At 44.3% G+C, this 22,191-nt stretch overlaps 1 protein-coding gene across 6 annotated transcripts in view; it reads left to right on the forward strand.

The window, feature by feature from the left end:
- Positions 1-22,191, forward strand: part of LOC121281836 (chemokine-like protein TAFA-5) — a 352,162-nt gene that overhangs the window by 181,910 nt on the left and 148,061 nt on the right. For all 6 annotated transcript variants that reach the window (XM_041194877.1, XM_041194879.1, XM_041194880.1 and 3 more), the window contains one exon: positions 1,611-1,738. In XM_041194877.1, coding sequence (XP_041050811.1) covers positions 1,611-1,738 — 128 coding nt within the window. The remainder of the gene's footprint in view (positions 1-1,610; positions 1,739-22,191) is intronic.

Raw genomic sequence — 22,191 nt, forward strand, 5'->3', positions numbered from 1 at the left:
ACATAAAAATATACACAAAGCTAGACTTGTTCCCATATAAATTCAGACAGGATATTAACCACTTACTCCATGACATAAACCCTGAAAGCAAAGTTTGAACACTAGTCCTGCATCACAGGGCTGGATTCAACATTCACCTGCCAACAGTTTGAAGAAGGGGCTCGTTAAATCCAACGGGCGGCCTGCATGCTGAATTCTCACTCATCTTTGCCCCCATTGCAATTATACCAACTGTGAGGGTGGATTCAGACAGCCTGCCTGCCAGTGGGTCAGTTGAGGCCCTTAAGTGGGCAATGAATGAGTGGTGGGAGAGGTCCACTCAAAGTTGCCAGCACGGCAGGTTTCCTTGTGGGGGCTGGTGGTGGATGGGAGGCCCATGTGCCCATAGGAAGCCCTCCGCCGCATCCCCAGCAAATTTTACCCAGCCCCCAGGTTGCCTTCCCCACATGGCTTCTCAAACCCCAGCCCCTCCCCCACTCCCCTCATACTCCTCACCCCCCTCGCTGGGGCCTGTCAGCTTGGCACCTTGCAGGACCCCCAAACGCTGCCCCAAATCTTGATCTCCATTCCTCTGATTAGCCAGCAGCTCTCTGAGGCAGGACGCCCTGACCCAGAAGAGTTGTGGGGCAGCTGATGTTCTACTGGGTGGGCTCCCCACTGACTTTATAGGTACGAGAAGAGAGTTTGGGGAATCTGCCTTATATAATTCAGCCTACAGTCTAACTTTCACATTCTTTGCACAAAATCTTTGATTTGTTTCTTACTGAAATAGGTTTATGTGCTTTCTGTTATCTTGGTTTCTGTTTGGAATCTTGCACTCTGTTATTATGCTGAGGTTATAGGAGATTTTGACAGACCAACTTTGATGATGTCCTGACAGTCAACTTCACATTACAGGAAGGAACAGTGTTGCAAGGAGTTCACGTTGAATTTATCAGGATCTGTCTATCGTGTATTTTTTTTTATTTTACAAAAGGAAATTTACATTTTATAGATTTATTAAGATTGACGTGCATCATTGCTTCCGAATAATGCTCATCTCATTTTTGCTATCCAATCTCAGCATCAAGCACTCTTAGCTCATCTGTAACCCAGCTAAGAGCAGAGCAATCCTTTATCTTTTTTAGCCTGATGATCTGCCTCAAAGCCAATCTCAGAAGAACATTCCGGCCTGCACCATTACAGCTTTGTCCACTTTGTACAGTTGCCACCTTTTAGCTAGCTAATGAGACTGGACTGTCAATTCAGTGACAAATTATGTGCAGTGTTTTGCTGTGTGCCCACATCCACTAGGATTGGATTAACAATGCCCAAATTCATTTCATCTGGGACACAGACAAGAACCAAAGAGAGAAGGCTTTCATCACTTTATCCTGGGTTGAACCCAAGTAGCATTTCCAGTGTTGTAACAACAATATGTCAGTGTAGCAGGACGCTGGTAGGGTGCTTCTGCATGGCTGATTCAGATGAGCAGAATGATTTCCCTCATCCATAATTTTCTGACTTGGTGAACCTACTACACTGTATTGTCTCCATCTTGCATTTATTGGAAGCATGTTTCTATAATTAATTTTTCAAATAAGTCTAACTATTCCCTTTTTTTTTTGCAGTGCGAGTTGTAAAGAGCAAGCAGTGGTGTGAAATGATCCCCTGTTCAGAAGGAGAAATCTGTGGTTTATTAATGAATAAGTCAGGCTGGACCTGCACACAACCAGGTGGTCGAATAAAGACAATAACGGTAGGCCATTCTGAGTGCTCATGTCGCAAATATGATTTTATATAAACCGTTTTCTTTTGCAGAAATAGGTTTCCACATTTACAAAGACAGAAGTAAAATACTATTTTCAAAAATCTGTCGGCCAAACTTGCATTTACATAGTGCCTTCCGTATAGTAGATGGTCTCAAGGCACTTCATGGATTACCAAACAAAATTTGACACCGAACTTAGTAAGGATATATTAGGGCTCATGACTAATAACTTGGCCAAAGAGTTTTAAGGAGCATCTTAAAGGAGGAAAGAGGTAGAGAAGTGAAGAAGTTGAGGGAATTCCAGAGCTTAGAGCCTTGGCAGTTGATGACACAGCTGTCAGTTAAAATCAGGAATACTGAAGAGGCCAGTATTGGAGGAGCGCAGATATCTCAAAGGGTTGTAGCGCTGGAGGAGATTATAAAGATAGGGAGTGGTGAGACCATAAGGGGATTTGAAAACCAGGATAAGAATTTTAAAATTTAAGGTGTTGCCTAACCAGGGATGCACCAGTTGAGCAGAGTGATGATAGGTAGATGGGACTGGGCATTGGTTAAGACAAGGGCAGCAGAGTTTTGAAATTTACAGAGGATGGAAGTTGGCAGTTAGCCAGGAGTCCATTGGAATAGTCAAGTGCAGACACAATAAAGGTTTGGATGAGGTTCTCAGCAGCAGATGGACTGAGACAAGAATGGAGTGAGGAAATGTTATAGAGGTGGAAATAGACATTCTTAGTGACGGCAAGGATATGTGGTTGGAACTTATCAGGTATGACACCAAGAAGAGGGATGGAGTCGATGGTGGGGAAGGGATTTTGTGGCAGGCACCAAAAGTGATGACTTTGGTCTTCTGAATATTTAGTTGGAGGAAATTTCTGCTCATCCAGTACTGGGTGTCAGAGCAGCAGTCTGATAATTTTGCAATAATGGAACAGTCAGGAGGTGGTTGTGAAGCAGAGCGGGGTGCCATCAGTGTACATAGGGAAACTGACGCAGTATTTTCAGATGAAGTTGCCGAAGGGTGATATGTGGATGACGAACAGGAGGAGGCCAAGGATAGATTCTTAGGGGACAGCAGATGTAATGGTGTGAGAGTGGGAAGAGGTGATTCTTTGCAGAAGGCAATTAACTATAATGCCATGTTTAACAATATTACCATATCTTATTTATTTTTGCAGTTGACTGTGAAAGTAGGAGTGGGAAGTATAGATTGAAAGTAAAATATTCAGTGTAAAAAGGAATAAATGGAATTCATAAACCACGTGTATAGGATATGTTAATATATTTATCACTTCAATATATCTTTATTGTACTTAATATGCAATCATTCATGACGCTAGATAAAGCATAACAAATGATACCCCATGAAGATGTAGTTAACCTGCAAATAAATTTGGCATATATTTTACTTATAAATGGATTAATAAATATTAATCCTCATTTTATTAGCATTATTTTGTTAACTGTTCATGAAAACAGATATGAAATGAATTATAATATTACATTATATTTGAATAATGCACTCTCCTGAGTGAAAAAGGGAATTTTGTATTTATTTTTATTCATTCACGGGATGTGGGCTTTGCTGGCTGGGCCAGCTTTCATTGCCTATCCCTGGTTGCCCTTGAGAAGGTGGTGGTGAGCTTCCTTCTTGAACCGCTGCCGTCCATGTGCTGTAGGTACACCCGCAGTGCTATTAGGATGAGAGTTCTAGGATTTTGAGCCAGAGACAGTGAAGGAAGGGTGATATATTTCCAAGTCAGGATGGTGAGTGGCTTGGAGGGGAACTTCCAGGCGGAGTTGTTCCCATCTATCTGTTGTCCTTGTCCTTCTAGGTGGTAGTGGTCTTGGTTCTGGAAGGTTCTGTCGAAGGAGTCTTGGTGAGTTGCTGTAGTGCATCTTGTAAATGGTACACACTGCTGCTCCTGTGTGTCGGTTGTGGAGAGAGTGAATGTTTGTGGATGTGCTGCCAATCAAGCAGACTGCTTTATCTTGGAAGGTGTCCAATTTTTCCAGTGTTGTGGGAGCTTCACTCATCCAGGCAAGTGGAGAGTATTCCACCACACTCTTGAATTATGCCTCGTAGATGGTGGACAGGCTTTGGGGAGTCAGGAGGTGAGTTACTCATTGCACGATTCCTATCCCCTGACCTGCTCTTGTAGCCACAGTTTTTATATGGCTATCCAGTTCAGTTCCTGGTCAATGCTAACCCCCAGGATGTTGATTTTGGGGGATTCAGTAATGGTAATGCCATTGAACATTAAGAGTCAATGGTTGAATTCTCTCTTGTTGGAGATGGTCATTGCCTGACACTTGTATGACGTGAATGTTACTTGCCACTTGTCAGCCGAAGCCTGAATATTGTCCAGGTCTTGCTGCATTTGGACATGGACTGCTTCAGTATCTGAGGAGTCATAAATGGTGCTGAACATTGTATAATCATCAGCAAACATCCCACTTCTGACCTTATGGTGGAAGGAAGGTCATTGATGACGTAGCTGAAGATGGTTGGGCCGAGGACACTACCCTGAGGAACTCCTGCAGTGATGTCCTGGAGCTGAGATGACTGACTTCCAACAACCACAACTATCTTCCTTTGTGCTAGGTATGACTCCAATCAGTGGGGAGCTTTCCCCCTGATTCCCGTTGACTCCAGTTTTGCTAGGGCTCCTTGATACCACACTCGGTCAAATGTGGCCTTGATGTTAAGGGCAGTCACTCTCACCTCACCTCAACAGTTCAGCTCTTTTGTCCATGTTTGAATCAAGGCTGTAATGTGGTCAGGAGCTGAGTGGCCCTGGTGGAACCCAAACTGGGCTTCAGTAAGCAGGTTATTGCTAAGCAAATGCTGCTTGATGGCACTGTTGATGACCTCTTCCATTACTTTACTAATGATCGAGAGTAGATTGATGGGGCGGTACTTGGCTGGGTTGGATCTGTCCTGCTTTTTGTTTACAGGACATACCTGGGCAATGTTCCACATTGCCGGGTAGATGCCAATGTTGTAGCTGTACTGGAACAGCTTGGCCAGGGGCACTGCCAGTTCTGGAGCACAAGTCTTCAATACTATTGCCGGAATATTGTCAGGGCCCATAGCCTTTGCAGTATCCAGTGCCTTCGGCTGTTTCTTGATATCATGTGGAGTGAATCAAATTAAACAATAGAGCTCAAGGGGGGAATCAGTGGAGATGATGAAGCATATGAAACAATGTGTAAAACTGAATTAAGCAAGAAAGAACTTGCATTTACATAGTCTACAAGCATATCACAAAGTGCTTTATGGCCAATGAAGTGCTTTTGAGGTGTAAATATTGTTGCAATGTAGAAAATGCAGAAGTCAATTTACAGACAGCAAAGTCCCACAAACAGCAATGAGATAGTTGCAAAATCAATTGTTTTAGCAAGATTTATTGAGAAATAAATATTGGCCAGGGCACCAAGCAGGGCTCCTTCTTCGAATAATGCCATGGGATCTTTGTCTTGGGATTGTTTTCATTCACTTGAGACAGCAGATAGGACCTTATTTTAGCATCTTATCCTAAAGACAGCCCCCCATTGTAGCAGAACTCCCTCAGACAAAGAAAAGTACTGCACTGAAGTGTCAGCCTAGATTATTTGCTCAGCTCTCTAGTGGAAGCTGAACTCAAAACAGTTTGACTCAAGTGAGACTCTACCACGGACCCAAGATTGACACCTTAGTATTGTTATATTAGAAAGGTAATTTAGTCAGCCACAGCAATTATGCAAGCAAATGTAGCATTGGATCACATTAACCTGAAATGATCTGGAGCCAAAAGCACTGCAAAGAGGGAGACATATACTGGCAACGTAGGACATAGCTTCTTTACTGATCTTCACTATATGGCCCTACCATTCCTCTTACACTATAAATGAGAGGAAAACATGTTTTGTCCAAATTAACAAGCCACTCACAGAATGTTGGGAAGACAACACTTCCAATCGTTCAACTTATGAGAGTATAAATTGTCAGTGTGTTATGAAAAGTAGCAGTGAATCTCATTGTACCTGTGATAATGATCCTTTAACATGTTTCAAGCAGAGAATGAGTCTCTTAACCACTATAAACATCAAAATGTTTAATGATCTGGCTGTAGAGTGCTAATTTGTTAGAAAAATATCCAGCGCCAACAGAGAAAATGAAATTTTGTCAATGAACTCCTACAAATGTTGGCAAGTGTAGCAATGAAGCACCATCAACACGGAGGTGGAGGTGAACAGTCTCCCTTACACAAAGAAATAGAAACTGTGACATCACAGACAGTAAGAGTACTGTTTTCACTATTTGCTTTATTACATTAAAGTACTCTAACAGTGCATACTGCTATTGCTGTAGGAAGTAAAATAATTGAAGTAAATGTTGAAAACTTGTTCAAAATACATTGTATATGACAAGAAAGAGAATGTACTGCAGAAACTGAATTAAATCACCATGAATCAATGCTCACAGCTCTGGTACCTAAAGGCAATATGGGCAAATAATAAGGATCAGCAAACAGCAAGTGGTGGAGATTCAGCTAGGGTTGGTGTTTTGGTATAAAGTTTAGAAGATGCCAGGACTGTTGAAAGAAAGGGTAGAATGAATGACATACCATATCAATCATATATTCTATGATTTGCGCACTATGGAGCATCAGTGTGGTCATTCATTCTAAGCACATGGTAATGCATGTAATGGTAAAAATACCCAAATGACTAAGGGTGTCCACTCCCAGCATCTGGTGTCTCCTGAGGGGTGTAACATGGCCTCTTGGATTAATGGTGAGCAATTCAAAAACTTTAACACAAAGAGAGGCTGATATACGTAGTACTGTCCATTCCGAGAAGTGTGGTTGGATGCGTTTACACTGGTGATGTTGTAAGATGATTTTACTGCTTTCTGCATTTTAGTTCTGTACTTGTGGCGATTATGTTAACACTGATTGCCTTGACTACCACCACTCATTTCCACCGTGCTGCTGTCCTTGGAGGTCCATGCTGCTGCCTTGAAGGTCCATGCTGCTGCCTTGGAAGTCTATGCTGTTTTAGCAGGACATCTCTCGCTCCTCAGCTTGACTTCCTCCAGCAGCAAGTTCACAGCTACATTTAACAACCTGGGAGACTCCTGCTAGAAAAAAACATTCTGCTCTGCTGTAAATCCCTTTTTGTGAATGCCTGTCCCTTTAAACTATTGCAGATCATACAATGGCACACTGAGAGCCGTTCCCTACATGCAAGCTCTGAATAAGAGACATTCCTGGTGCTTGGAGTTCACCCCAAATGGTTTAATTAGCCTGTTCCTGCAAATTACACCAGAGTCGCGCCACTAAAGATCAGACAGGGGTTGGGGGGGCGGTGAATCATGCCCCACTGTACTCCCACTGAGGATTTTGTCCAAGCTGAAAATGCAGGCTATTAACTCTAAGTGACCTGGAGTAAAGTTCCTTACTATTCAGTGTCATGTTATAGCTGTAGAATGTCGCATAGGTAACCTCCAACAAGGCCTTTTGGAAGGTCAGCATGCTGAGAGTAGCACAGATAATAAGCTGTTGTCACTTTCTCCCGACTGTCAACCTCTTTTTACTTGTGTCTATTTTTCAGTCAAGTTAACAAAGGCAAGATATCCGGCCCTACATTTAAAAGCCTGAAGGAAATTGGTAGGCTGTTTCCAATAGGGTTCTGCAGGGCTAAGTCCCTTGCATTTTGTGGTATATGTCAATGATTTAGACTTAAATAGAGGGGACATGATTAAGAAACTTGCAGATGATACAAAAATTGGCCAAATGGTTGATAGTGGGAAAGTCACTGGGTCAAAATCCTGGAACTCCCTCATAACAGCATTCTAGGTTTACCTACACCACATGGACTGCAGCGCTTCAAGAAGGCAGCTCACCACCACCTTCTCAAAGGCAATTAGGGATGGCCAATGAATGCTGATCTGGCCAGTGAGGCCCACATCCCATTAACAAATATAAAAAAAAAGCGATAGACCGCAGGCAGATATGGATGTAAGGTGTGCAGAGAAGTGGCAAAATGAATTCAATTGGGGGATGTGAGGTATTTCACTTGAGGAGCACAACAAGGCAAGGGAATACACGTTAAATGGTAAGATACTGATAGGGTGTAGGGAACAGAGAGACATGGTGTGCATGTTCACAGATCCCTAAATGTTGCAGGGCAGGTAGATATGTGGTTAAGAAGGCAAACAGGATATTTCTTTTCATTAGTGTCATGACTCACTGGGGATAATGCGCTGTAATGTCAAGTCCCACTGTTCCCCGAATTGCGACAAATGTGAAAAGTTTGTCCAAACCATCAGATTGCCCCAATTCTACCTAACTGTTTAATTTAGGTTAACAGAATACGAGCACCAGGTTTGTAAACTTAATAAGTAAATAACTGTTATTGAACACATTGTCTTTAACCAATGGCAAAAGAAAGAAATATGAACTGCTAATTTTTAACACTATAACTTAAACTCTACCCCCTTCTAAAACACTTACACACACACATGACACATAAGACACCCAAAACATGGATTTTAGGGGTGGGATAAACAGCTTAATAGTACCAATCTGGGGTACAGGATTCAATAGGTTGATTTTGATTGATGTCTTCCAAATTCCTTTCAGTTCTTATTGATGACGCGAGGTGGTCTTCAAGCACTTTCAGTATTTAGTTCACTGGTTGAGCACTTGCTTTTCAATGCCTCTAATTTTCCTCTTTTCCTTTTTGCAAAGGTTTCTTCTGAGAGAAAGCAGGTTATAGCGATATGAGGAAAACAGATTTTAGATGTTTTCTCTTTGCAGGCCAAGAGCTTTCTGCTGTATTGCTACCACACAAAACCCTGGACACCTGGTCAGGAGCCAATTAAAATGCTGTTGTCAGGCAGCTCCCTTGATTCCTTTCTGGCACCATCCTGTCTTTCATGGCACACTCTGTCCCAGGACTGCAACATTGTATATATCTCTTATCCTGTTCCAGTGGCCATGTCCTTTAAACTGCAGCCATTGTAATTCTTATCCACAGTCCAACAGAAAATAAAAAAAAATATGTTTTTTACAACAGTCCAGCAGAAATAAAAAGATATGTTCCTTACATTAACGAGGCATGGGTTATAAGAGCAGAGAGGTTATGCTAGAGCTGTATTAAACACTAATTAGACTGTAACTGTGTACAATTCTGGTGACCGCATTACAAAAAGGATATGATCACTTTAGAGAGGGGAGATTTATGAAGCTATTATCAGGAATAGAGATCTTATAGCTATGGGGACAAATTGGACAGACTGGGGTTATTTACTTTGGAACAGAGGAGGCTGAGGAGAGATTTAATTGAGGTTTATAAAATTATGATGGGCATCTATACAATGAATAGGAAGGACTTATTTTCTTAGCAGAGTGGCCAATATTCAAGGGGAATAAATTTAAATTAATCAGCAGAAGTGTTAAATGGTGAGAATCCTTCTCACCTAGAAGCTGACGGAGGTATGAAACTCCATCTTTCTCACTTAGAGGCTGATGGAGGTATGGAACTCACTGCCTGAAAGGGTGGTGGAGGCAGAAACCCTTGTTGCTTTTGAAATCCCTTGGATGTGCATTTGAAGTGCCGTAAACTACAAGGCTATGGACCAGGAGCTAGAAAGTGAGATTAGACACGATAGCTGTTTTTCAACTGGCACAAATAAGATAGACCAAAAGGGCTTTCTTCTGTGTTTCAAATTTCAGTGAATATACACTGCAGTACAATTTATATGATCCAATGCACTGGTTCGGAACAACTCACTATTGTACATGCTGTTAGGACGGTGTTGATTACAGAACTGTGTCTCTTAAAGAAGTCTTCATAGTCTTCAGAGGGTTAACTGTAAATCTTTATTAACATGTAGAACCATTTACATATGTACAGTAAAGAGTGCAGGCTAGGAGCAAACTTCATGCTTAATTCTTAACCCAGTTCTACTCAGCACCACACTAACCCCTGGGTCTAGGGAATGTGCCTTCGTGCATCACTGTGTGAGCAGCACTGTATACAATAACACATTAACCCTTCTTTGTGCCAGATCCTTATACTACACCTCCCTGCTGAAGTCTTTACCCAATGTATATTACACTAATTTACTTTGTCTTATATTGTTACCAGTCTCATAAATTTACATTGTTGTTACCACATTATTGCTATTACTGTATTAGCATTGTTACAACATTCTCACTACCCCATCTCTCTCCTTCAATTCCTTGAAGTTACAGGTTCAGGTGGTATTCCTTTTAACCCTTTCATATCTCATTCGCCATTCTGTCGGAGGAGTGGTAGACTCTGTTGGTTCTGATTCTTCCTGTTGACTTGGAGTTTGGACTGGTATTTGGGCATGCTTTCATTCTTTTCTTCCATTCGTTCGTGTTGAACTGCATTTGGCCGTGTTGGCTGTTGCATTGACCAGTGGTTGCTGTTATTTCAAATCATTTCTTGTGGGACATTGTGCTAGTTTCCAAAGTGTTTCTTTTTTTCTCCTTTCTGCATGTGGGCCATCTCGATGCCCTCTGTGGCTGAGGAAAAGCATTCCTGTGGTGAGAAGAATGTTTAATGGTAACTCACCTCTGCACCATGCCCACCTCTTGTCGATGGTAGGAGACTGATATCAGTTTCCAGCATTCCTTTGGGGTAGAGGCATGCTGGCTGGAAGCTGCGGAGTGTGCACAGTGGTTGCTGTGTTGACCAGCTGTACCATTTTTGTAGTTGGACGTGGAGGCTTCTCAGGCTGGTGATCACTCTCTTTTACCACTCCCACTGGAGCCATCATTTTTAGCAGGCTGGTCTGACCACTGGGGGTTTTCCAGGGCTTGCAATAAGGATGGGCAAACCTGCTCCGCAGAGAGAGAAGAGAGTTTAGAGCTGAAGTCTGAGTCTGAATATCTTTTATTGTTTGCATACTTGGGACTGTGCAGTTCTGGTTGGTTAACAACAATGGTTGTCTTGACATCCTCTGCTGTCTGGAGGAGATCCAAGGCTAGCCAGGCATCCCTGCTCAGGAGAGAGAAAAGCCAGTTATGGAAGATGTACATTAACTCAAAGATCTGTTTGCCACCAAGATCATGCCAATGACTGGAAGACGAATTCCTCCTGCCCCGTAAAGTGGAGTGTCCACCGTTCAAAACCAGAGGTCTTTGAGCCACCATTCCTTGTCCGACAGGATTGTTACACGTGCACCGGAATCTAATTTAAAATTTGTTTGATGTCTGTTGATGAAGATGTCTGCATTCCAGAATGAGAAACCAATCCTTGATCTCACCCAAGAAGCATGGTTGTGTGTCTTCTGGGTTTACAGTCTCAACCTTGTGGATCACCTTTGGACCTTCTGCGTGTTTCTGGGGTTTTAACTTGCATGGGTTTCAGTAGTGTATCTTCCTGTTACAGTGGAAGCATTGGGCTGTATTTGCAGGACACTGATCTCTCTTTTTGAGAGCACTTTGCACCGCCGTGCTGGCAAGGTTGCTCTGCTGGATGGTTCGGGAATTGCTTCCCCTGACTTGGATTTTCTTTGTGTCTTTGAGGCCTGATAAGCTGGACGAGGGTCGGCTTCTGCCCCATGTTTTATTTTCGCCCCTTAAGGTTGCCTTGTGCTGTTCGGATGTTCAGACAGCCTAACTATTTGGATTGCCTTTCCCAGGGTTAGATCGTCAAAAGCAAAATATTGTGGAATCTTCTTTAGATCTTCATTAGCTCATAGGATATCAGAGAATGCATTGTTTGTTACCACACCACTACTTTGTCTCTGATAAATTCAGATTTTAAATCTCTTTATTGACATTCCTCTGCCATCCTGTAGAGATCATTTATGAAGGAATTGACAGGTTCCCCAGGCAGTTGGACTGTCTTATTGAATTTAGCTCTTTCCAGTATTTTATTGCTTCTCAAGTTAAAATAAATGTCAAAAAATTTGAATACCTCCTCGAATTTGGCAAATGACTCATTAATACCCCATCTTACATTTATGTCATCTGCAATTGGGCCTATAGAGTAAAGCAGCTTGTTCACCTGCTCTTCTTTTGACTTTTTATTTAAACCAGAAATAATGCTGTACCTTAAAAAATTATTTCCTCCAAAGACCTCAAAATGGGACTGATCTGGGCCTTGGGTTAGTCCAAATTGTGTTGCAAGTGTTAAATTATGATTCATGTTAAATTTTTAAAAATTATATATGAAGCCTTAAGAGTTTATAGGCTTTCAAGATGGTGTCGCCGTTGACTCCAACACAAAGGGATTTCCCGTGCTTGCTGGTTTTGGTAGGCTCCACAAAATAGTGATGGCATGCTCCCTGAAGAAGACTCTTAATAATGGCTGCCTGGATCAGATGTGTTATGATTTATTTTGTTCCACAGTTTGCTATGATGAGTAACAATAAATTGGAATTTAAAGTTATGCTTGTCGTTTTCTGAGCTGAACAGTCACAATGTTTGCGAGAGAATTTAAATAATTAATTCTTTTTCTGAATTTATGAGTTTGGAAGCCACATGTTGGGGCTGCAGTTGGGGAATAGGGTTTTAGTGATGGGCTTTCCTTCAATGGCGCCTCTGATATCGAATTAGGGGAAGGTTTCTCAGGGCTGGCTGCAGCCTGGAACTTTAAATGATTCAGCTCATCCTTGCAGGCTCTGTGGACTCTGTGCTTTGAAGCTGGACTTCCAAGGGAGATTCAATGAAATCGTCTGCTGCAGTAAAAATTTCTGCCTTCAGCTTCCAGGCCTTTACTCTGGAGTGCTTTTTTTGGCAAAGTTTCTCTGTGTTTTCAGCTTCAGTTGGGAGCTTCCCTCAGGTTAGAATTTTTGTTAAAGTTTTGTCTTAGTCATCCAGCATCTCGGCTTGTTTCAGCATTTTAGCTAGGTTGGTAGTTTTTTTATCACCAGCTGCCACCATGTTGGGAGGATGTTGGTTACAGAGTGGTGTCTCTTAAAGTAGTCTTCATAGTCTTCAGTGGGTTACCTGTAAAACTTAATTACAAGTAGAATTATTCACATGTGTACAGTAAAGGGTACAGGCTAGGAGCAACCTCCATGCTTAAGTCTTAACCTGTCTCTACTCAACACCACATTGACCCCTGGGTCTGGGGAGTGTGCCTTCTTACAAGCAGTCTGTGGGCAGCACTGTACTCAGTCCCACATTAACCCTGTATGTGCCAGACCCTTATACCACGCATGCCACTTAGCATTTTTCTTACTAAAATAGCCAATGTGCAAGCGATTCTCTGTGGCTGCAGAGGGTCATGGCTAGACAAGTGTTACTTTCTTGACTGAATGGTAAAATTGCTTTACTTTCGAGACCCAATGCAAAAGCATGCAGGTTTATAGATGCTTTGTAGAAATAAACTAGGTGATTCCACATTCCCAAATCCAAATGCCAATCTGCTGGGATTGAGAGTCAAAGAATTAAGGGAATTGTAATCATGTTGTAACCCAGCACTGGCCCATGCTCCCTGTGAATGTGACTTCTCCACCAGGACAACTGAAAAGATGTAGTTTGGGAAATGCTTTCTTTGAGCACCATCGTATATACTCAGTCTTTTCTGGTCACCACCCCTCAAAGTACAGTGCATAAATAAGAAAATAAGAAATAGGAGCAAGAGTAGACTATAGGACCCCACAAGTCCACTCCATCATTCAATATGGTCATAACTGATCTGCCTCAATTCACTTTCCTGCATCAAATGGTGTGGCAACTGAGCCATTCATACCAAGAAAAATTCATTTTTTGATTGCTAGTTTTACCAGTCCAATCTGACTGGGGGATGGAGACATCACAGTATCTCTTTCCTAAAGAGGAGAGAATTAACTATTGCTCTCAATGTTTATCGGTATCGAGTAGCTCATGCTGGAAGCACATGGGTCAGGACGTATTTGGTTTGAGTTGTAGTAGTTCCAATGGATTAATTATCCACCAGAATCAGCTTTCAGACATAAAAATTGGGACTGTTGCTATTGTCCTTAACACATGCACCAGCTGGAACCCATGACTTTCAGGAGAAGAAACCTATAAGAATACTAGGGTGAAAATTAAAGCACTAACATTAGAAAAAAATATTTTATGCTCAAGTACGTGGCAATTGATCTGCATTATGTAAAGCTAATGGAACTGACAATGGACAGGTAGCATTCAAAAGGAAATGGAGGCAGTAGGAGGTAGAGCAGCATCTGCAAGCTGGATATGGGGAGCTGAGGAGGAGAAAATATTTTAAGCCCTGGAATGAAAGCAAATGTCAGGACTTGTGTGAGTACATACTTATTATGCTGTTTAATTTTCTTTTCATGTCTTTTTTGCACATAGAGAAGTAACATTGTATTTCCTGATTACTAAAGTGTTCGTTGGAAGCTCCCTGGTGTACTCTGCGTAATGCCCCCGAAGGGAGCCAGGCTCTTGTGCTCCAACAGCACTTTTCAACTTTCTTCTGGCAATACCTTTTAACTCTTTTGTTTTTCCTCTGCATTTATTTCATTTTGTGAGGCTTTTTACCTATAGTTTCCCACGTTAAATAAGCCTGCTGAATCGGCAACCAGGTAGTCATAGGAACAACAGCACCTGATTAGCTGAAGAAACGAGAATGAAATCCTGTGGGTGGACAGAAGAGAAAAAAAAACATCTGTCATCTTGTGATAGTGTCACTACAGAGCTTTGATCTCACCAGAGAAGTTTTTGAGGTTATATATTACTTTGGAAGTCTCTGCCACCCAGAAATCTTTAAAGGTGTAAAACTTTGCCCAGTCCTAATTTCAGTAAATAGTGTGATCAGTTTTTGTGGAGTTTGTAAACTGGGTAAGAAATGACGGAAGGTTAGTGGGAATATAGCATTATATTCTGCAATGTGAATTGGTGCTAACACAATTTATTAATAAAGGTCGGTCTTCAACCATCTTCAGCATTAAAAGACAGTGGAAGGAATTTTAACATCCTCATGATAGGTGGGAGAGTCTTTGTGGTGAAAGAGTGGTGATTGTTGTTTTGGTAATAATACAAAGTCCAACTCCAACCCACTTGTCTAATTCCACTTTAACTGTGCTAAGTTTGAGTTACCTGCCATGGACAAGCGGATCTGTCATTCTAACATTTAAATAGGGCTGTAGTCTTTGGGATCCATTTGCCTTTAGAAGTCAGAGCTGAGTTTTCCAGGATCCAGGACCCAGACACAGCAGTTAAAGGGAGTGGAACTGGTTGCAGAAAGTAAGTGCATTTCCAACACTACTCATGGACCACTGAAGTTAAAGAGATGGGGTAAAACAGCATTAGAAGTTTTGTGATTTTGGAAAAAAAACACAACGTAGAAAAAAACTGGACTGTTGCCTAGTGACAGTGGTCAAGTGATACAGAAAAAGACAGAGAAGAGTTCAATGTGTGTCAGAGAGTGAAGGCAGGGATTTTCAACTCTGAGACAAGAAATACTACAAGGCTACTGGGAGACTGAGTTTCAGGAACTCATGTTTTCTTTGGGGCAGAATTTTCTGTCTGCTGGGTGGACGGAGTGGGAGAGGGCGTGGACCCAATTGCAGCCCATGCTGCCATTTTACGCGGGCAGGCCAATTAAGGCCCGCCCAGTGGAAATCATGGCTCCCGAGGACAGCGGGAGTGGGCAGGCGGCGGAGGGAATGCAATGATCGCCTGGTCCATGGTGACCCAGTGGCCCATTTTAAAAAAGTGCTGCAGCCTTTCAAAGGTTGTGAATCATGGCCAGCGGAAAGGCTGCCCACAGCGCTACTGGTGAGCAGGCCAGGCAGGAGGGCGTGAGCGTGGCGGGAGGTCCTCGTACCCCAGGATGGGAGGTAAAGGACCACCACATGACCAAATGTGCCTGGGAGGAGGTGGCGGAGGTGGTGAGCTCCCGTGATGTGGTGCGGCACATCTTGATCCAATATTGCTGGCGCCTCAACGACCTGTTGAGCTTGGGAAGGGTGAGTACCATGTTGGCATTGGTCACTTAACCCAAAAGGTAGGCTTTCCCCCTGGTGTCCCCCCACATCACCCCCAAATCTGAGTGTAGTGACTGCATTGAATCATTGATGGCATGTGTCCTTTGCTGGGTGGGCCAGCAGATATTGCCCATGCCGAGGTCACCCTGAGAGGGTGATGAAGAGATGGCTTCTGCCCCTGCAGCATGTGGTACACTGAGATCCACATGACTGGAGGAGCTGCACCAGGCACAGTGCTGGAACTCCACGTCATGTCCAAGTCAGGGTGATAAGATGCTGGGAGGGGAGCTTCAAGATGGCATGGCAATGAACCATCTGCTGCGCTCTGCGCTCCACGTGCTTGCGCCTCCTTGCTATGGAAGGTTAGACTGTGTGGTGCCAAATATGACATAGGCAGCATTTGGCCACAGGGGGTGCAGGGGGTGGGGATGGGGGTGGGGGGGGTGGTGGGTGGGGCGTTGAGTGGGGGGGTTGGGTGCCAGGCCTAGCATCTTTGTGTGAATGTTTGGCAGCAGCAGGGTGAAGAGGCACCGGAGCCCTGATATGTCCCACTCAGATTGGGGTGGGCCTTCCGCGAAGAGAGTCCAGGTATAAGTAGCACTAGCACGAATCAATACTCTTCTCTCATTTTCAGGGGAAGAATGCACATAATGCTGCTGAGTGGTTGAGGACTGGTAGCAGCCTGGCACAGTTGGCAATTCTCAGCTGCTTCGAGCAGGAGGCCCTAGATTTGGAGAGACGCCATGCGCCCAGGTCCACCAGTGTCAGTGAGGCTGGGGTGCCACGGGCAGGTATGTTTGCCCAGCAGTGAGGTCACCATTGTTCTTCCAACAGCCATGGCAGTGCTGAATGTTCAGTGATTGAAGTTTGCAACATGGTTTGACCATTGCTTATGGAAGGATGAGCGTATAATAATCTGGGGGACAGGGATGCACATTGTCATTGTCTCCACGTTAAATGATCCAATGTCCTTGTTCCTCCTTTCAGCATCAGCGAAGCAGGGTCAGGATGAGGAGCAGCAGGGCCCCCCCTCTCACACCTGAGGGGCCTGAAGTCTCACCAGCGTCACACCATCTTAGCCAGGCAGGCACTGGCACAGATACTAGCACCTCAGTGGGAATTAGAACATCGGCTAGTGTCCCGGGGCACAGCAGTGAGGGCACTTCACAGTTGCTGGAAGAGCTGGCAGAGACAGAGAATGCCTATGGCGCCAGCAGTAAGGGGACTATGCCCAGTCGGTGCCTGAATTTGTGCCTTTGCAGTTGTCCGCGACGCAGCAAATGCAGGAAATGCGGCCGGGTGTGCAGGAGCATCTGGTGGTGATACATGAGGCTATGCTTGGCTTGGTGTCCTTGGTGGAGGAGTCTACGCAGACTATCACCGAAGCAGTGAGCCTCATGGCTGAATGCCAAGTGTCTCCATGGAGACAGTGGCGGCTCTCGTGGAGAGGCTCCTCCAGGAGATGCATCACTGCTTCCTGGGGATGCGTGCGGACCAGCAAGCCCTCATATTGGCATTGACCTCAGCTGGTCAGTGCCAATGTGGGAGATGGTCTTGGCACCAAAGTTCCTAGGTCAGTGCGCACCCATCCACAATGAGCAGGGAGGTCTGGAGCGACCTCACGTCTGTGAGCAGCTGCCTGTCATTTCTGCAGGCACCTCTTGGCGCTCCGGATAATGGCAACAGCTCCTCCGCCCCTCTGCCAGTGACCGTTACATCTGATGAGGCTGCGACAAATGGGGAGATGCCAGCTGTGGAACTGGCAGCTCCCTCCCAGGCGGGGCCAGCACAGGCTCCATGGGCCAGAGGACGACCGCCAAGGTCATTGAGGCCAACAGGACAGCAGAGTCAGCAGGCTGTCTCAGATACCACACCCAGCGAGGGGTGAGCGCCAAGACGTAGCACCCGAAAACGTAAACATAAGGCATCTTAGGCACACCACAGATTTACACACTGGTGCTTTTGTGTTGGCCTGAGATGAGGTCTTTATAAATTGGTGTGATTTGTTGCATTAAGTTCTTTGGTTGTAATATTAAATTCAGATATGGCACCATGGCTGAGGGTGTCTCTTTTCTTCTGTAGGTGGTTGTTTTCCAAAAATGTTATGAATGATTTGAGGGACATTCAGCTTTATTAACAAGGACCTTAGTTAATGTTCCTAACCAAGCAGATTTTGCACTTAGGTATCAAGAATGGAGCCTACAGCCCAGGCTTGTCCTGGAGGTCCTTATGTGGTGTGCTAGCTGAAGGTTCATTGGATTAAAGCCTCCTAGGTGTCCCTGCCTCCCTGGAGTATGCCCAGGTCAGTGTCTACCCCCTCAGCATTTCCCTGTGTGTGCTCATCCCTCATCCTCAGACTCACTGCTGGACTCATCATGTGCAACCGCAGCCCCTGCGTCGACATCTTCATCGTCCACTGCGTCACCCCTTTCCAATGCAAGATTGTGGAGAGCACAGCATGCAACCACTATCAGCGACACATGATCTGGGGGGTATTGGAGTGTGCCCCCTGAGCGGTCCAGGCATCAGAAGCGCATCTTGAAAGGACCAATGCCTCTCTCCACCACAGCCCTTGTGGTGCTGTGGCTCCTATTGTACTGCTGATCAGCTTCTGTTCTTGGATGGCGGAGAGGTGTCATGAGCCACCTTCGGAGGGAATAGCCCTTGTCACCCAGCAACCATCCATCAAGCTGAGCTGGAGCACTGATGAGCCCCGGCACCTGGGATTGTCTGAGGATGTAGGCATTGTGGGAGCTGGCAGGGTACCTTACACAGATTTGTAGAATCAGCATCCTGTGATCACACATTATCTGCACATTCATGGAGTGGAAGCCCTTCCTGTTGACGAAGGCACCGGACACACCTGCTGGCGCCTTGATGGTCACATGTGTGCAGTCTATTGCACCCTGGACGTGGGGGAAGCCAGCAATGGCTGCGAAGCCTCTGGCTCGTTGTGTCTGGCTTGCCTGGTCCCAACAGTAGTGGATGACATCTTCTGCGGCTCCTTCCACCTTGGACAACCTCTTGGCCCTGCACCCCTTGTGCCTGTGCCTCTCCTCCCAAAGGTGGCTCCCCTGTAGGCTGAGTGTGCAATCCTGCCCCCCCGCCACCCCCCCCACTTCTAGCCCTCCCTTCCTCCTCAGAGGAGGTTCCTCCAGTAGAGAGTTCAACTCCCATTCCTAGGGAAGGCTTCCTGAAACCTGCAGGCCCAAAAAAGATATGTCACTGCAGAGTGCTGATCTGAAGGTTCTGAGTCCAGACCAAGCAGCTGGAATGCATTTTGAAGTATTGCAGATCACAACAGGCAAGTATCAGTAACTTTGAAAAGTCAATATTTGACAGAGCACACTCGACCCCTCTAATCCTGCCCGTGAATGAGGTTTATAAAAATCTGTCCTACCTGCCTGCCCATTGCACCCATGCGTGCAACCTGAAGATTGCACAGGCGACAAAAAATCACCATCCATTGGCACCTCAAGGACTTTAAGTGGCCAGTTAATTAATGCTGGGCGCGTATCGGAGATCATCGGGCACCTGCCCAGTAAAATATCGTGATGGTGCGTAGTGACTTCAGGATGCTTGCCTGATGTCACTGAGCGTCATTTTACACATGGGCGTGCAGGGCCCAACCCCCTCGCCAATGGGAAAATTCTGTCCCTGCAGTTGAAGCAATAGTGAGTTTAGAGTGCAGTTTTGGGTGTCTTGAGGAGAGATACGAGTTGGGCGAGAAGCATCAAGTGAATGCTTTCGAATCCACTGGAAGAAAATCATTTGTATGTGTGCCAGACCCAAACAAGGAGCCCTTTTGTCAAGCTAGTGGTGACTATTCACTGGTTTATGTGTCTGTAAATATATTGGTGGGTAAAGGAATACTGGGAAATTAAATCATCATTTTGTGTTTGTATTGAGATCTTTCCAACCTCTTTGTCTAGTGTAATATAATTCGTTTTTCTTGTTTTAATAAATATTTTATTCTTTGTGTTAAACGTTTATCAGCAGACTCCTGTGAATTTGTTCAGTAACTTTCCTCCATAGTTTACCTAAAAAAAAATGTTAGGACCTATCAAGCCAGATTTCACTCTGGGATCTGAATTGACCATTATTAACATCAGCTCAAATTGTAACACCACGAGGAGGAGATGCACTCCCCCTGCACCTCAGGTAAGCCTCCTGCTATCTCCCCATTCACACACACTCTGCCCCTGTGATTTCTTCCCCTACCTCACAATCTCTCCCTACCCTGCCATCTCCACCTGCATTCTTTCCCTCACTTACAACCTCTCCCTTGCCCTCGAGCTATACTCATGGTCCCTCCCCCTTGTGATCTCTCACCCTCGTGATTTCTCACCCTCATAATCTCTCCCCCTCACAACCTCTCCCACTTGCAATTTCTCCCCCGGCAATCTCTCTCACCACAATCTCTCTCTCTCACCACAATCTTTCTCTCTCCCTCGCCACAACCTCTCTCTCTCTCCACAATCTCTCTCTCTTCACAATCTCTCCCTCTTCACAATCTCTCTCTCCCCACAATCTTACCCTCCCATAATCAGAACCTCCCTGCATGATTTCTCCCTCCACCATCTCACCCCTCATGATCTCTCCCCCCCCCGCCCTCCCCAATGATTTGTCCCTACCTCCTCACTGCCACGCTTCAAGCTCCCCCACCACGTTCCATTCTTCTCCAATTTCCCAGGACCATCCACAGTGATTCCTGTTTGCAGCTTTCTACTACTGGTTTTCCCGCTTGGCAGTCAGCTGGCCCCTCAATCTAGCCAGCTACCTGGAGGGAAATGGGAGCACAAAAATGTTAATGAAGTCCCACCATTAAATTCAGCGGCTCTCTGTGTTCCTAGCTGCAAACTCACATCTCCACATTCACCCCTCCCCATGTAAGTGTCAGGGTCAGAGACTTCCACATTTTGTCAAACCAACACCTCCAATCCCACCCCAAAATTAATACATTTTTGGTCAGCTTTGTTAAAATCAAAGTGACACTGTGTACTCGGGGATTTAACCTTGCTAATGGAGTTTATATATGCACCTTACATTTTAAGGTTGCCTGCTATTAATATAGATTACTCCTAGGAACTGAAACAGAGAGGCAATTTGTCATCACTTGAAGGATGTCAAAAAGGTTTCAAGTTGATATTCTCAGGTGTGGATTCGCTGCAGCCAAGTACCAAGTAGACATAAAAACAGACAGGCACAAACAGAAAATCCAAATCTCTCAAATGACATTTTACCTTCATAATTGTTAGATTTCTGAGAAATCGTAAATTTAATTTTGTATGTCCCAGAATATTTACTGCTTATTTTTCTTTAGAAAAACTATGGTAAAAGGTATAGCCCACCCCTAAAAACTGAGCTTGTGGTAAATTGAGGTGGGTCAAGAATTTTCAAACTGTTTCTCTTCCTCCTCCTTCAGGTACCAGGCCCTAAGAGGGGGTTGGCAGCCATGGATTGGTCCATGATTATGCTTGGCAAAGTACTGCAGTAGTTTGCCATTGCCTTCTGCAGTATGTCTAACCAGGAAACTCTCCTGCTGTTGCTGCCTGTCATCAGGCATATTTGGAAGGATTTATAAGATGATAACCGACCAATTTGGCCGCATTGTGAACACACCCTCCATGGCCATCAAGTCCAGAAGTGGGACTTGAACTCAGGTCCCCTGGTGCAGATGTAGGGAACTACCACTGAGTCATAAGACCTCCAAAACTGTTTCCACTCCTTTGAAATCCAATAGGATAAGGCGCAATAGAGTGGAAATTTGTGTTTGGCAGTATTACCAAGTGTATAGCAATGGTTTGAGCATTTTTCACTGTGAAAAATTTCTGCCCTACTGTTTTTCACCACTGATTTTCTTTTTTTTCAAAGCTCTTTTAATTTGCATGTCATTCGAGGCCAAAATATTTTTTTTTCATTGAAACCATGTCCCCATTTCAACCTTTGCTGTCTCTACTGTCGGTAGTAGTTGAGTTCCTGGTCTAAATGGGAACAAAGCACTGGGAAGCAGGTTTTTTGAATAGTTCCACTGGCTCATTACGGCTAGTAATAGGAAATACCCAAGGAGCAGGTCAGCAGATTTACTAGCAGCTAAAACAAAAATCCACTGAGATATTTCCTCTGTATAAATGTGATCCTGCCCCACTGCAGACAGTAAATGAATGCAAAATTTTCTTGACTATGTGGTGAAATATTCTTATCCACTATATTTAGACACAGTTTTATTAGAATAGAATCATACAGCATAGGAGGAAGTGATTCGTCCCATCATCCCTCTGCTGACTTGTTGAAAATATTGCCACTCGTTCACTTAGTCTGCAGTCTAAAAATCTGACCATAAGGAGACATGTTTTCATTGTCTCTTTAATGAACAGCAAGTAATGAAATGCAACTTCTTTCATTTTTGCAAGCTTTAAAAATACCTGAAATGTACATCATTTTTATTCTGGTTAACATGAAAATTAGCACTGTCTGCGCAAAGAGTAAACTGATT

This window comes from Carcharodon carcharias, chromosome 9 (assembly GCF_017639515.1).
Source record: "Carcharodon carcharias isolate sCarCar2 chromosome 9, sCarCar2.pri, whole genome shotgun sequence".
Classification (NCBI taxonomy): domain Eukaryota; kingdom Metazoa; phylum Chordata; class Chondrichthyes; order Lamniformes; family Lamnidae; genus Carcharodon; species Carcharodon carcharias.